The 16,151-nt window shown below is 44.1% G+C and overlaps 1 protein-coding gene across 2 annotated transcripts in view; it reads left to right on the top strand.

Annotated features, from left to right (window-relative positions):
- The window catches only part of KIF16B (kinesin family member 16B), a 293,315-nt gene that overhangs the window by 32,962 nt on the left and 244,202 nt on the right, over positions 1 to 16,151 (top strand). For both annotated transcript variants that reach the window (XM_082645904.1, XM_082645905.1), the window contains exons 2-6: positions 3,463 to 3,532; positions 5,799 to 5,912; positions 12,370 to 12,486; positions 14,235 to 14,332; positions 15,050 to 15,159. In XM_082645904.1, the coding sequence (XP_082502030.1) occupies positions 3,463 to 3,532; positions 5,799 to 5,912; positions 12,370 to 12,486; positions 14,235 to 14,332; positions 15,050 to 15,159 (509 nt within the window). The remainder of the gene's footprint in view (positions 1 to 3,462; positions 3,533 to 5,798; positions 5,913 to 12,369; positions 12,487 to 14,234; positions 14,333 to 15,049; positions 15,160 to 16,151) is intronic.

Here is a 16,151-nt window from a genome sequence, read left to right as displayed (position 1 = left end):
TCTGTGAAGGCTGAGAGAGGTGAGGAAGCTGCAGAAGAAAAGTTTGAAGCCAGCAGAGGTTGGATCATGAGGTTAAGGAAAGAAGCCGTCTCTGTGACATCAAAGTGCAAAGTGAAGCAAAGGGCTGACTTAGAAGCTGCAGCACGTTATCCAGATCTAGTTAAGACCTAGTTAAGATCATTTACGAAGGTGGCTACACTAAACAACAGATAATCAATGTTGACACAACAGCCTTCTGTTGGAAGAAGATGCCACCTAGGACTGCCATTAGGGGCTAATGCAGTGGGTGACTTTAATTTAAAGCCAATACTCATTTACCATTCCAAAATTCTTAGGACCCTTAAGAATTATGCTCAGTCTACTCTGCCTGTGCTCTATAAATGGAACAACAAAACCTGGATGACAGCACATCTCTTTACAACATAGTTTACTAGATATTTTAAGCCTGCTGTTGAGACCGTCTCAAAATAAAAAGATTCCTTTCAAAGTGTTACTGCTCATTGACAATGCACCTGGTCACCCAAGCGCTCTGATGGAGATGGACAACAAGATTCATGTTGTTTTCATGCCTGCTAACACAGTATCCATTCTGCAACCCATGGATCAAGGAGTAATTTTGACTTTCAAGTCTTATTCTTTAAGAAATATATTTCATAAGGCTATGGTTGCTACAGCTAGTGATTCCTCTGATGGATCTGGGCAACGTAAATTGAAAACCTGCTGGAAAGGATTCAGCATTCTAGATGCCATTAAGAACATTCATGATTCATGGGAAGAAGTCAAAATACCAACATTAGCAAGTGTTTGGAAGAAGTTGATTCCAACCCTCATGGATGACTTTGAGGGGTTCAAGACTTCAATGAAGGAAGTAACTGCAGATGTGGTGGAAATAGCAAGGGAACTAGAAGTGGAGCCTGAAGATGTGACTGAATTGCTGCAATCTCATGACAAAACTTTAATGGACGAGGAGTTGCTTCTTACGGATGAGCAAAGACAGTGGTTCCTTGAGGTGGAATCTACTCCTGGTGAGGATGCTATGAAGACTGTTGAAATGACAACAAAGGACTTAGAATATGACATAAACTTGGTTCATAAAGCAGGGTTTGAGAGGATTGACTCCAATTTGAGTCTGTGGTTTAAATACTATCAAATAGCATTGCATGCTACAGAGAAGTTGTTCAGGAAAGGAAGAGTCAATTGGCAAGGTAAACTTCACTGTTGTCTTATATTAAGAAATTGCCATAGCCACTCCAGTCAGCAGCCATCAACATTGAGGCAAGACCCTCCACCAGCAGAAAGATTACCTCTTGCTGAAGGCTCAGATGATGGTTAGCAGTTTTTAGCAATAAAGTATTTTTAAATTAAGGTATGTACCTTGTTTTTTTAGACATAATGCTATTGAACATTTTAAACATAACTTTGATATGCTCTGAGAAACAACAGAATTCGTGTGACTCATTGTGTTGTGATATTCGCTTTATTGCCGTGGTCTGGACCGAACCTGCAGTGTGTCCAAGGTCCGCCTGTATATTTGGATTGAGGCTCTCTCCATGAGCCCTGGCTTACCTTAGTGGAAAATGGTATTTAGATACTATAATTTGGCCATAAGATTCAAGGCCTTTTCAGAGGACAGAGCTAGGGAGTACTTTTTTTTTCAATTTCAGATAAAGTTCATGTTAGCATTTTCCACTTAGATTCAGGACTAAGAGGTTTTACCTAGCCTCATCAATCTGTGAAAGAAAAATTCAGCTGAGTGAATTTGAAGATCTAATTGGCTTTATTCAGTGATTCATGAATCTGACAGCATCCCACCTAGCAAGCTGAAAGGCCCTGCCAGGAGCTGTACAAAATGGAAGGCTTTTACGGGCAGAAGGAGGGTGTGATAAGGAAGTTAAAAAAGTGGATTATTTCAGGCAAAGTCAGCTTCCCTTGGGGACAGCAGGGGGTCTTACCAGGCAGGTTACCATATTAGTGTAGACCAGGAAATTCCAGGCTGATTGGTTCAAGATTTACTCCTGGGAGAGGCTGAAACCATATTAAGTAAGGTATTAAATCTTGGTGGGGCTTAGCATCAGTGACTGCATTTTGGCCCTATAGTTTCTTTTATTTTTATTTATTTATTTATTTTTTGCGGTACGCGGGCCTCTCACTGTTGTGGCCTCTCCCGTTGTGGAGCACAGGCTCTGGACGCGCAGGCTCAACGGCCATGGCTCACGGGCCCAGCTGCTCCGTGGCATGTGGGATCTTCCCGGACCCTCTCAACCACTGCGCCACCAGGGAAGCCCTATAGTTTCTTTTTAACAAATCTAATGTTTGTATCTCCTTTCAACCAAAATCCTTGGTCCTCAGCGGCAGCAACATAATTACTCATGTATTATCCCACAATACACAAACAGAAATCCCAGGATAACTACAGTTATCACCGAAAATATGATTCCTGAACCCACAATATCTTTGCTCAGTAGTTCTTTTTCTCCTTAGGCTAGATTGCCCCTGCCTAAGGAATTAGCACATGAGGTCTTTTCTCACCATGTGGCACACAGGTTCATTTACTTCAACTTACTGTTGTGTTTTAGGTTATTTAATAAAAATAATTTTGTTTTATTTTTGTGTAAATTATCTTCATCATTCTAAACATGATCTATATAGATCAAGGTGTTTTTCTAGAAATCTAGCGTCTCTCCCTCTCTTCCACTTCATCTTCTTTCTCCATAGGTAACTTTTCGACAAATAAATGCGCTATCCTTTTTATCTTATCCTTTTTATCCTTTTTATCTTTAAATACAAGTGGTAGCATCCCGTGTATACTTTTCTCCACCTCACCTTTCCCACTTAACGAACCCTGGCCTCCATCCACAGCACTACCTAGAGACCTTCCTCATTCCTTTGACAGGGACATCCCACTCCATTGCGTGGGTGTAGTCTGGTTTCTTTCAGAGAACTGTACTTTTTAGGATTTCTCTTAACTTCCTGTTCTGGTGTCTTCTAGGAATTACACTTTCTGGATGGGTATAGAAAGAAGGTGGGGGGAGGGGGCAGTGCCCTGGCTGCATCTAGAAGCAGCACCTGGTTGTGAGCACTACTCCTGTTTCTTCTTAGTTCTCATCCTGGATGGAGGGATACCGTGCCTTTCTTCTGTACCAGGTGGGTGGGGCTTCTCTTTTCCCAAGTCACACAGTGTCCCTGGTTTCTGTCATTTCACATAGACTCCTTTTGGCTCACAGGTAGAAGTTCTTCCAGGGTTCGCCAACACAGTATTTTCAGTCTTAAGTTTTTGATGGTGGCATCTGTTTTGTGCGTCCTCACGTGTTTATGTTCGTAAGGTTTCCGGACGGGGGGTATCAGAGATTGTGCTTCATGTGCCATTTAAAAACAAACCGCCATATGTAAAAAGTAAGTACAATAAAAATTGTAAAAACAGTCTTTTCTCTCCTAACCAACACTGAATTATTTGTGTTGCAGGGAAAAGGACTTGGAAGCCAAATTCATTATTCAAATGGAGAAAAGCAAAACAACAATCACAAACTTAAAGGCAAGTAGCGGCCTGGGCTGGCTCCAGTTCTGAGTTGTGTGTTTGTTTCCACGTCGAACGGCTTGTGGGTAAATACAACACATCTGCTGTTTCCACAGCTCTCCTTTCTCTGTTCAGTTTACCACGTCAGCTTGCACTTGGCTTGGGCTTGGTCACAAAGAAAAAGGGTGGATGCTTTGTCTCCTGTCCCATCCCTGGTTTCGCTGACCTGGGAGCCAGGCCTGAGCCGCAGCTCTGGGAGGTGACCTCATGGGTTTAGCCCCGACCCAGGCATTTCTATCCTCTATCCTGTGGTGGATCCTTAGCCTGGCAGTTGGCTCATTGTGAATTATTAAATAAGCTTTGGCCCTAGATTTGTTTTCATTTTTAATGAAAATAATTTTGTAAACTTTGCAAGAGAAGCTGGTATTATTATTCAAAACTCAGAGGATGAAAAATTTAAAAAACTGAAATTTTTTTCTGGAAAAAAGAAAATTGAAAAAAAATCCCAGAATTTTCTAAGATGGCGAGTTCTTTTTGTACTTAAAGTATCCTGTTTTTTTCCTTTGGTTAGTGAATTTTTTTTTTTTTTTTTTTTTTTTTTTTTTTTGCGGTATGCGGGCCTCTCACTGTTGTGGCCTCTCCCGTTGCGGAGCACAGGCTCCGGACGCGCAGGCCCAGCGGCCATGGCTCACGGGCCCAGCCGCTCCGCGGCATATGGGATCCTCCCAGACCGGGGCACGAACCCGTATCCCCTGCATTGGCAGGCGGACTCTCAACCACTGCGCCACCAGGGAGGCCCTGGTTAGTGAATTTGTTAAGGACCCTGAATACTTTTCACTTAGGGGAAAAATAAGTATGTAAAATCAATAATAAGGAAATCATGTGCCTTATGAACCCAACCCCATCCTCCTCCGATAGTTGTCATTAGATCACAGGTTTGGGTTTCAGAGGCCTGGTGCCCACGGCCAAGTGCAGATCAGTCTCTGGTTGGATTTCTGTTAATTCGTGGCTCAAGGGACTGGACCCTTTGAAATCCAGTTTCAAAGTCGTGCAACTTGATCCCCAGTGATAGAAGCTGGGGAATGTGCCCATCTTCGCATGGGCCGTGCTCTGGGCCTTTCGAGAGGCCTCCTCTGAGGCTCTGGTGCCCCTTGGCCTGAGGCATCCTCCAGTGGAATGTCTTTCTTTCCCTGCTGCCCGCAGTTCTACCTTCTGGTTCTGCTTGGCCTGCACCTGGCTTTCCCTCCTTTGCCCTCCCACATCTTCTCACGTCACTTGTCCTTTCTCTGCTGTTAGTTACCTCTGCTTTGCTCTGCTTCCTGTACCTTTGTGTGCTCACAGTGCTGCGGTCAAAGTCATGCCAACATCGTATTTACCGGAACGGAGTGGAGAGACCCGTGGCCTTGGATGAACCTCCTTCCTTTGTGTGTTATGGAATCTGTTTTCCTTGATTACTCTGTTGTTTTTTGAGTTTTACAAACATTGCCTTGTCTGCTATAACCAGAATAGATGCCTGGATTTTTAAACATTTTAATAATAAGAACCTTAAACAATTTTCTCTTTTATAGTATGTATACTGTAGTATCTGAATTATGTTGGAAAATAGGATGCCCATTACCTTTATTCAGCATATGTCTAGGGAGCTGTAGGAGGCCCTGGTGGCCTATGAAGATTTTTAAACATGGTTTTTGCTTCAATTTTGGTATACAGCAAGGTAGACAAGATGTATGCAAACATACGCAATAGACTCATAATATGATGTGTCCTGGGAGAGTCGTCTCTCAGAGGTGGGAGAATTACTTCTGCATGCGGTGCCCAAGGGGAGCTTGGAGTTTTCAGTGGGGCCACAAGATCACACAAGTGCTGTCACATTGTCATCTCTGTGAACAGCACCCCGTGGAGCTGTGCAGACTCCAGCAATAAAAAACACTGAAGTCAGAAAAGCATAGCATCTGGCTGGAGTGTCAGGCTCATATAAGGTAATCATGATAAAAAGTCCAGAAAAGTAGCCTTGGGTCATATCGTAGAGTCTGAATTGCTGGGAGGAGTTTAGGTTTGCTTGCTTGTTTGTTCATTCATTCATTCATTCATTCATTCAGGAGGTGGGGAATTAAATGGATTTGAGCCAGGGTATAAATAATGGAAAATGGTGATCGTTTCTGTATTTTTTATGAAGTTTTTCTCTTGAATTGGATAGATGACTTGTTTGCTGACGGTGCTCTTCGCATTATTATTATTTTCCTCTTACATTGTTGTTATTATTGTCATAATCATCTCTTTCTAGATACCAGAAGGAGGGACTGGGGACTCAGGAAGAGAACGGACCAAGACCTTTACCTATGACTTTTCTTTTTATTCTGCTGATACAAAAAGTCCAGATTACGTTTCGCAAGAAATGGTATGGTATTTTCAAAATCTCTGTTTTGGTTTATTTTCATATTGAGAAAAACATGCCTACCCTAAAACTCTTTAAAACATCTTGCTAATTTTTTTCTGAACATGATTTATGTAAAATTAGCCTTTGCTAACTTAGCTTTTTGCTTATTATATAGCACCATTTATCTTAAGCCTGAGATGAATTCCATCCCTAAAAGTTTTTTTTTTTTCACTTCTGAGCATGATGATCATAATTTTTGTTTTAAAACTTGGCAGTGACTACTGTTTTAAAGGAGCTTTGCAAGTAAAGCATTTTTGGGGGGGACATTTACAGGCATACTTCATTTTACTGTGCTCGATGTTAACGCTTTTTTGCAAATTAAAGGTCGAGGCAATCCTGTGTCGAGTCTGTTGGCGCCATTTTTCCAACAGCATTTGTTCACTTCGTGTTTCTGTGTCACATTTTGGTAATTCTCACAATATTTCAAACTCTTTCATTATTATTATATTCGATCAGTGATCTATCATGTTACTATTGCAAAAAGATTATGACTTGTTGAAGGCTCAGATGATGGTTAGCATTTTTTTTTTTAGCAAGTAAGTATTTTTTAATTAAGGTATATATGTTATTTTTTAGACAAAATGCTACTACACACTTAATAGACTACAGTATTGTATAAACATAACTTTTATTTGCACAGGGAACCAAAACATTTGTGTGCCTCGCTTTATTGCTGTGGTCTGAACTGAATCCGCAGGAACTCTGATGTCTGCCTGTGTGTACTGCTAAGCCTGGCACCTAACTCAGTTGGCCTTGAGTCCTGCTGCGATGCAGAGCTTTAGGAGGTACACTTCACACGCAAGTCACATTTCCCCTGCTTGGATGGATCATTGTAGGTTCTAGAAAGAAAGATTCTAGAAAGCAAGATCGTTTTGTTCAGAATCTTTCTAGAACCTAGAATGAAGCTGGAATTTGTCCAGGAAACCTGTGCTGTAGGCTTTTGTGATCTGAAATGTAGACATGACACGGGCAGATAAGAACAGACCTGAAGATCCTCCCAGGGGACCGTCGCTTGGTGGTGTGTCATGTGACCAGAAGGACTAGCTTATTTCCCTGGGTGGGACAGGCAGGGTGTTGGAGCAGAGTGGGGTTCTGGTGAAACACGGTGTGGGGTGGGGGGAGAGCATGCCCGCAAGGCGGGGCTTCTCCCTGGCTTGTTAACAGCTTCTTAAGAGGCATGGCTTCAGGTCTCCAGGTGTTAAAACGAAGGTGAATCCCTGTCCTGCCCGCCCAGGCTGGTGACCCACGCGATGGTATCTTGAAGTGGTATCCTGGTGTAGTTTCTTGTAACTTGGTGTGTCCACGTACTAGAATCTCAGCGTTGCCTGGGAAAGTGTTAGAAATGCAGAATTTCAGGAACTACTCCAGACCTACTGAATCAAACTGCATTTTTTAGCAAGATCCCCAGGTGAGTTGCACGATCTTTAGCATCTGAGAAGGTTGTTGGTTTAGGAATGGCTTGTGGAGGAGGCTGGCTTTCTGAGGCGATGTAAGTGTTGGGAGTTCAGATTGGCTGTGGACGTGGAGAAGTTGTTCCAAGGAGAGGCCTGGAGTGATAGTATCTGCAAGATGTTGATTCAGTATTGGGGAAACATAGAAAGGACAACAGCAGTAGGAATGGGGGCCGTGAGGAGAGATGGGGTGCTGGGCACGAGAGAGGGGCCGGGAGAGGAAAGGTGAACTAATGCTGCTGGAGTTTGCAGGGGAATCAGAAACGCTGCTTGGTGCTCAGGCGTGCTGCCTCTAATCCTCACAAGAACCAAATGAGGTCGACTTGAGCTCCATTTTTCTTTGTCAAGGAGACTCAGCTTAAATAACTTTCTCAAGTCTGTAGGTCTAATCGACGGAATAGTAGCAGAGTTGAGATCCTGGGGCTGATGTATACGGCGGTGGAGATACCCCTGGAAGGTCTTAAGGGTTTAAGGATTGGTGTGTTCTCAGTGGCAGGTGGACAGGGCAGCCCTGTTGAATGAATAAATGGATGAGCGAGTGAGCGAAGATGACTCTGGTCCTGAGGTAAGTGGATTAGTCCGCGTCGGTAGCTAGGAGTCTGGTGAGGAACAGAATGTTGCAGTTAGTGGAATCCAGATTTTGGCTTTCAGGTAGGAATGCAAATGAAGTGGCTGGTACCAGGGAGTTTAAGGAAAAACTGGTTCATTACATGGTCCTCAGAACATCTTCATTAGAGGATGAAGGAAGGGCCATGAAGTTTTCCCTCCTAAGTTACCCAGCGAGCGGCTGGATTTCCCCCCTGTTTAACCTGGATTTGAGGTCTTTTGGGGACAGGGGCTGTGCCGAGGGAAAGCCCAGGGACGGGAGTGGTGGCGTGGACAGCAGGGCCTGGCTCCCTGGAGATGCTCAGCAGGCGTTTGCTGACTGAGAGGCCTCGTCTACGGGTGGGTAGTTCATTTATGGAACAGGTCACATATCCTGGGTTCAGTGAGAGTCAAGGTCAGGGAAGCAGTAACACGTTTAGCTCTTTTTTTTTTTTTTTTTTGCGGTACGCGGGCCTCTCACTGTTGTGGCCTCTCCCGCTGCGGAGCACAGGCTCCGGATGCACAGGCTCAGCGGCCATGGCTCACGGGCCCAGCCGCTCCGCGGCATGTGGGATCTTCCCGGACCGGGGCACGAACCCGCATTCCCTGCATTGGCAGGCGGACTCTCAACCACTGCGCCACCAGGGAAGCCCACGTTTAGCTCTTTTGGGAGTTAAAAATAGCTGCCCAGAGTTTAAAAATTGTTTGAGAATGAAAAGAGTTTTCAGCTGAGGAGGAGACTTTCCCACTTCAGGTGTCTGTGCTTCAGAGGCTTTGGGTTCCTTGACTCTGGAACAGTCTCAGGTTATTTATATCGTACATTCAGTCCAAAACTGAAAAAGCCTTTGAGATATGTTAGTAAACACTGCTTTCTAGTAGAACCACATGTTAATAAAACCAGCAGAGATCCAGGAAAACTCCTAGTGTTTTTTTTTCCTCTTTTCCAGTTTTATTGAGAAATAATTGACATACATCATCTCTGTATAAGTCTAAGGTGTACAGCATGATGGTTCGCTTTACGTATCTTGTGAAACAATTATCGCAGTAGTTTAATTAATAACCATCCTCTCATATAGATACAATAAAAAGAAAAGAAAAAAATATTCCTCCTTGTGATGAGAACTCTTAGGCTCTACTCTCATAACAACTTTCCTGTGTATCATGCAGCAGTGTGAACTGTAGTCATCGTTGTATATTATATTCCTAATGCTTATTTCTCCTAAAACTGTAAGTTTGTATCTCTTGACCGCCTTCTTCCAAGTTTCCCTCCCCCGACCTCCCGCCTCTGGTAACCACAAATCCCATCTCTTTTTCTGTGAGTTTGGCATTTTTGGGAAAACACCTATTTTTTAGACACTCTGTTAAAGGGAAGGTAATCTTCCTCATCTCTAATTTGAACAGCTGGTGTTGTATCGACTGAAGTTTTCACGCTGCCGGATCCTGCACAGGAACTCAGCTGACAGTTCTCACCCCTGCTGTAAACAGGAAGATGCAGGCTTAGCGTGATGTCGGCCCTTGTCTTTTTCTTCTTTTTAAAAATCATTTAAATGAAGAGGCATCTTGAGACAATATATCATGCCCATTACTATAGTACAAGTCAAGTTTCCCATAATGTTAAACAAATTCCAAATAAGATGACCGTTACTATTTCTTCCTTCCAAATTAATTTTAGATTTAGAAAAAAAAATCAGTGAGCCATTTAAGTCCATACGCGTGTCAATTAAAGACCATTAAGTAATGTCTAATTTTCTTAATTGTTCTCCAGACTCCAAAGGGAGGCTTTGATCTCACACTGCCTGTTCCTTGATTCCACCCCGGAGAAACTTGAAACCTAAAATTTCCCAGCTGACAGCTGGATGGAGAGTCTTTTGTTTTCACAGCGCCCTCTTGTGGGCACTTCCCCTCAAGCGAGGCCCTGTGATGCCTCCCTTTGCTCTGTAAGTCAGCCTGTAGCCTCTCAGACAAGCAGCGAAGTGGCTCTCGGGGACCCTGGCCAGGAGGGCAGGACATCAGCCAGTCGAGCAGCCCCTTCCTTCCCCACCTCGGTTTGGTAAATCAGTCCTTGGTGGGAGCTGCAGTGGAGTAGCCGGTTTTCCCTGCTGGGAACCCCGGAGGTGTGGGCACCGTCCTGCTGCTTCTCTGGGTCCCCAGCCGACCTGAAGCTGGGACCGAGCCAGGCCTGGGTCTCAGCGCCTCTGGACCTGCATTTTCTAGGTCTGTCGTATGGTCACGTCCACCAACCGCAGGACCCCGCCCCCTCCGGGGCCCCCTGAGTCTGGAGGAACTCCAGCTGAGTTAGCTTTCTAGAGACTAGATGAGTAAAGTAGCAGGTGTGGATTTTAACCCTGGGGAAGAATTCCATTTTGAAAACTTTGGGGTTTGGTTTAAATATGATATTTTCCATGACTTTGTTTTAGCCCCAGACAAAAGTGTGAGAAGAGCCTTCCTTTATTCTTCCGGAAGCTTTTGGAAGGCTGTTCCTTCTCTCCATTGGCACGCTGTGAAGTGGTTAAAAGTGACATCTGCCTTTTGGTTTTTGTCTAATCAGAAAGAATTAAAGAAATATTTAGAGTTTTCCTCCTATTCCATATATAGTGGTGAAAATGAACCTCAGATGGTTAGTCTGGAGCCCAGAGTCCCCCTGGGATTCCTGGTTCTGCTTCTTCACAGAGGGGTGTGTGTGTGTGTGGGGGGGGGGTCTGTCGGGGGAGGCCCTTCCATGTAGGGTTGTGGCTTCCAGATTGATGTCGAGAGCGTGGGAAGAGGACTCGGCGTCCACTCCTGTAGAAGCGCAGGCTTTGGCGTCAGGGAGGCCGGGTGCAGATCCCACTCTGCCGCCCATTGTGTGCCCAGTGGCCTAACCTCTCCCCCTGGAGAGTGGATCTAGGACACTACTCGCCCCGAGGACTGATCACGGACACGGTGTGAGCTGCTCTAGTTGAAGGTTGAGTTAGTCATCTGAATGTGGGGAAAGGATCAGAAAATATCAGCTCGTAAAGCTGAAACGGATGAAACTTAACTCAGAATGAAAGAGAGTAATGAGAGGGTCCTCTGTGGAAGCGGCTCGGTTGGGAGGATAGTCTGTACGTCTTTGACGCCACCGAGGAGACGAAGTCTCAACAAGATGGCGGGAAGATGGTGCCTGAAGCATCCTTGGCTGACAAGCTGTGTTGGTAGCAAGGATGTCTGTGTGGGGAGGGGAGAGCAGGATGGCCAGTGGTTGTCAGCCCCGTCCGGGGGTGGTACATGGCTGGAGGGCCCAGATCCCTATGGGGAGACGATGGTGTGTCTTGAGCTGGGCTCACCCGGCATCACTCATGGAGACTGAACCCTCCCGAGGGGTTGGTGAGGCTCCCGCCCTGGCCTTTTGGGGGGAGCGCCCCCTATACCTTTTCCTGGTTCTGACGGAGAACCTAATTGTATTCCCTCTCCGGTGTCTCTTCAGCTGCTGATGTGCCTTGTTTTTGAAGCAGGGAGGTGTTCTCTGCCCTTTGTGTCCTGGTCTCCCCTGCAGGGAGGGGGCGGGGGCAGTGTGAAGGCAGGAGGGGGTTAGAAAGCTTTGGCTGGTGTCCGCCCCAGCTGGGTGTAAGGAGGATGACCAGGCATCTTGATTTGCTTCTTTTACGTCGATTGTGTGGGTCAAGTATTTGTCCTTCACCCCCCGTCCATTCCCCAAAGCATCCTAGTGCAGTTGTGTGGTGCAGAGGATGTGGACTCAGGCCACTGTAAGTGCCAACCCAGGCCCCACACAGCTCGTCTTCCTGCCCTCTCCATCCTGGGCAAATGTCCAAATAGGAAAATGCACTGGATTCTGACTCGGGAGAGCCTGGCATCCCAGCCTCATCAGCACCCACTCATCACTCAGCTCTGTGAGAGCCTCCGGAGACTTACTTTGATGAACGGCCGTATCCTTAAAATGATGGCATTGATTTGACATGGTTTGGGCCGTAACTTTCTGGCTACTGTGACTTTGAATATCTAGTTTCTGGAAGGTCTGGTAGCATGAATCACTTTATAAGTTTAATTCTGAAATGGTAAATCATCACGCTTTAAAATCATCTTTGCTTCTAGATATGACTGTCACTTTGCCTTGTTTACCTTTTTCTATTTCAGGAATTTTTTGTTAACTTAAGTGGGAAAAAGGATGGGGTTGCTTTTTGCTTCATTAAATCAAATGAAGGAAATCAAAAGGAAATAAAAAATGTTTCCTTTTGATTAAAAACTGGGTTATACACTTATTCTGTTGTTAACAGCTCTGTAGTGATTTATTTACATGGTGTAATCCTTATGAAAGTACTATTCAAGAATACCGTCAACACTGAAGGAGTTTTTATTAAAATCCATGGTAATTGTATCTTTTGTGTTTTTTTTTCTTCTTTCAGGTTTTCAAAACCCTCGGCACAGATGTCGTGAAGTCTGCATTTGAAGGTTATAATGCATGTGTCTTTGCATACGGGCAGACTGGATCAGGAAAGTCATACACTATGATGGGAGATTCTGTACGTTGTTTACACTGTGTGGGAAGAAAATTTCTCATTATCTCTCTTTGGACTGATAAAAGTGTCTCTTATCTACGCGGTCTGTACTAACTTGCTTTTCATGTTCTGATCATTCTTTAGCAATAAGATAAAACTCAGTAATAAGTTGGACGAAATTTCCTTTGAGACATTTTAAATTAGAAATAGTTTTAAGTTTATAAGCTTGAATAATGGATGGGAGTCTCAGTTCATTTTCTGTTTTTAAAGGCTTTATAATCTTATCAAAAAAGTACGCTGGGCCTACAAGTAATTTATTCTTCTTTTCTGCCAACCCAACAATTTGAATAAAATTACTGAACTCTGTTCTATTTAAAATTATTCAAAACGTTTTTCCCCAAGAAAAATGTAAAAAAAAAGAGTCTCTTTGGTGGAAAGGTACTACATAAATCCAGTGACTACATAAAAAGTGTTAGAATTATACAGGTTATGTAGAGTCTACATAGCTATAAATATGCTATGTAGAGTTTAGTAGTTATGCTGTATAAATTAAGAACCTTAAAGTTATACTTGCCCCAAAATATGGCAGAGGAAGAGCTAGACGCGATTTTAGGAACTTATCCCGTTCTGTGTTTTCTCCAGACCTGGATAGTGCTTGTGTGTTTTACTTTTCTCATGTCGTGGTCTTGAAAACTGTTGACTGAGTCTGAGAAGTGCCAGCCTGTTCTAGATGTGGGGGGACTAGCAGAGGATGGCTGGCTTTCCTGCTGGCAGGCTCAATGGTGCCTTGAATGCTACAGGTTCGATGGTTAGTGGAAGAAGTAATGCGTTAAAGGAGGGAGGACAGGTCTTTCCAGATGAAAGCCTTTGAGTGCACATGTCCTGGCTTCTTAAATCCAGGCATTTTCTTTCCAGGAGAAGAAAATAAATGCTGGGCAGTGAATCCTCAATGCTGAGAAGTAGGGAAGAATAAGAGAAGAACAGACAATTTCAAGAGTGTCACATTTCCTTTTACCATGACTTCTCTCTCCCTACTTTCCTACTGTGCCTTTAGAGAAAAAAGCCTTCTCTAAAAATGAAATGTACATGTTGATTCCCTCTTAGCTAGTTTATTTAAGTTCAACAAAGCACTCATAAGTTACAGCTGTTTTTCTCTGACCTTACAGTTGAGTACCATTTGGGTATTTTTTTTTTATTTTACTTTTTAAAGTAAGAACAAAAAATATGGTGAAAGGCCCAATTTTTCTTTACAAGAATTGATACTGATTTAATGGTATCAAGGAAAAAACTTCTCCTCAACCTGTGATGATATATATATACATATTTATTTATTTTGGGGATGGGAGATTGGGTGAAAGTAGGGAGGGATTTCAGAAGAAAACATTGAAGCCCTGAAGTCTGGCTTTCTAACGAGAACATTTTTACCTCGTCTTTGGTACCGTTCTGAAGCTCGTCAGCGTGTCAATGCCAACTGAAACGTGAATATTTGAAAGCTAGAGAATAAGTCGTCTTATGTTTGCAAGCCACGATTTAGCTGATGAACAGCTGATAACTGTATATTATCATGGTCCCAGCAGGTAGAAATTCGAAAACTCAATCCTCTCATTTCAGAGAGTAGGAAGCAGCCCTGCAGGGGATGAGTGCTGCGCCCTGGGCCCTGGGCCGGGCCTGCAGGCCCCTGGAGTCTGAGTCCACCCCAGCCAATTGCAGATGCAATCGTCGGTTGCTTTTATTTCAACTGACAGCTGAGGCGTCCCTCCTTCCCACTGCAGGGCGATTCTGGCTTAATACCCCGGATCTGTGAAGGGCTCTTCAGTCGGATAAACGAAACCACCAGATGGGATGAGGCATCTTTTCGAACTGAAGTCAGGTAGGGCCCATGCCTGAGTAACTGAGTGTGAGCGTGATTTAAGGCACAAGGTGTGGATAAAGTCTTTGGATTCCTTAGGGGAGAGTCTGCCTCTCCCCCTCCTGTGCTGTGCCGGTTGGAAGGCAAGCTTAAAGCCCATACGTGTTCAGTGACTTCCTTGGGTACCATTTGGATTGGGGTTTGGGAGGCCGGCGGAGGCAACCCACCTTGGTCGGAAACTAACGAAGGATGCTCATCTCAAATGGAGTGAGCTTTCGACCTTTCAGTGTATACCCACTTGCCTTATTCTTTTATTTGAATAGGATTTGTGTTATTCTTTATGTTGGTAGGATCACTATAAATCTAGTACTTAAATAAATCTGGGTGGTTGAGGTGTTTTTACCTCCTTGAACTTAACCCTGTGTGGGGAGGCAGTTTCGTCAGTGGTTTGGGGGCGGACGTGGCAATCAAGGGTTCTCCTGGCTGCCTGACCCCGCAGAGGCTGTGAGGCCTTGGATAGGTTGTTTAAATCACCCTGAGCCTCTATTGCCTGACCTGTAAAATGGAGATCATAGTAGTACCTACCTCTGGGCTCTTGTAGGGATTAAATGAAATAATCCACGTAAAGTGCTGCACCTGATACGTGGTTACCACCCATAAATGCATGTTGCTGCTCTTACTGTTGTTACCAATGTCTGAAGTCATCTTACTGAATTCAACTCTGTTTGAAACTTTCAGCTACTTAGAAATTTATAATGAACGTGTGAGAGATCTACTGAGACGGAAGTCATCCAAAACCTTCAATTTAAGAGTCCGTGAGCATCCAAAAGAAGGACCTTATGTTGAGGGTAAGAGTGAAAGTTTTCACAGCCCTATTCTTCTTGGGAATTTTTGTAAAAATAATAGTTTCAGAGAAAAAAATGTAGGACAATGGCGAGATTTAAAACATTTATTTTTGGAATCGTTACAGTAAAAATTGCATGTGCTGCCACTGCACGATGTTCATTTAATGCGTTTATACTTCACTGGGCATTTGGTGATTTTGTGGGGCTTGCCAGTAGATTTCCTCTGGCTTTAAGAACTCCAGAAACTTGTTTTTTCCAAGTTCCCAGGCAAGATAAGCAGCCCTACAGCCTGTCTCCTTAAATGGCCTTGCATTTTAGCAGTGTGTTTTTACTGACCTTGATGGTAACATGATTATAGGGCGACTCCGAGACCTCCCGCCTTTGGGAAGGTTGTTTGCAGGTTCCTGTGCTGTGTTCTTGGCCTTTGTGTTGTGCTACACTAGTCGTGTCACGGTCCTTTGTCAGGACTGTCCCAGGGAATGATGGGTGAAGGGCTGGCCCTTGCGAATTATTTAAAAAATAGGCTGGACTGAAGGCTGTCTTTGGAATAGAGCAGTCAGCTCTACACACTTCCCTGTATACGGCTGCTGAGTTAAGGCTGGCCTGTAAGAATCGCACACAGATTGGCTTTCCTGTGGCTATTGTCATTCCTGTGTGTCTCGCTGGAGGCGAGGCTGCGAACTGGTCCTGGATTTAAAGATGTTCCTGTTTCCGTTGTCTTTTTTATCTGGTTATACCAGGTGCACCAACAGGTCCTCATCTGCATTTTAGTAAATTTTCAATCAAACTTTTGCTTTTTAATGCCCAAAGTGAAATGTGTGACTGTGTATTTGTTCTGTGGAGCGTGGGATAACTATTATTGTTAATAGTTTTTAGCCTAACTGTGCCTTCATGTTTTCCCTTTAACTGTCTTATCAGATGTTAAAACATGTTACAAAGCTGGGTTTGTGAGGAGACAGAATAATCAAGCAGGGTGAAACATCCAGAATCTGGTG

Source organism: Mesoplodon mirus (genome assembly GCF_964341445.2).
Source record: "Mesoplodon mirus genome assembly, chromosome: 15".
NCBI lineage: Eukaryota > Metazoa > Chordata > Mammalia > Artiodactyla > Ziphiidae > Mesoplodon > Mesoplodon mirus.
This window is presented reverse-complemented; position numbering and strand designations above follow the sequence as displayed.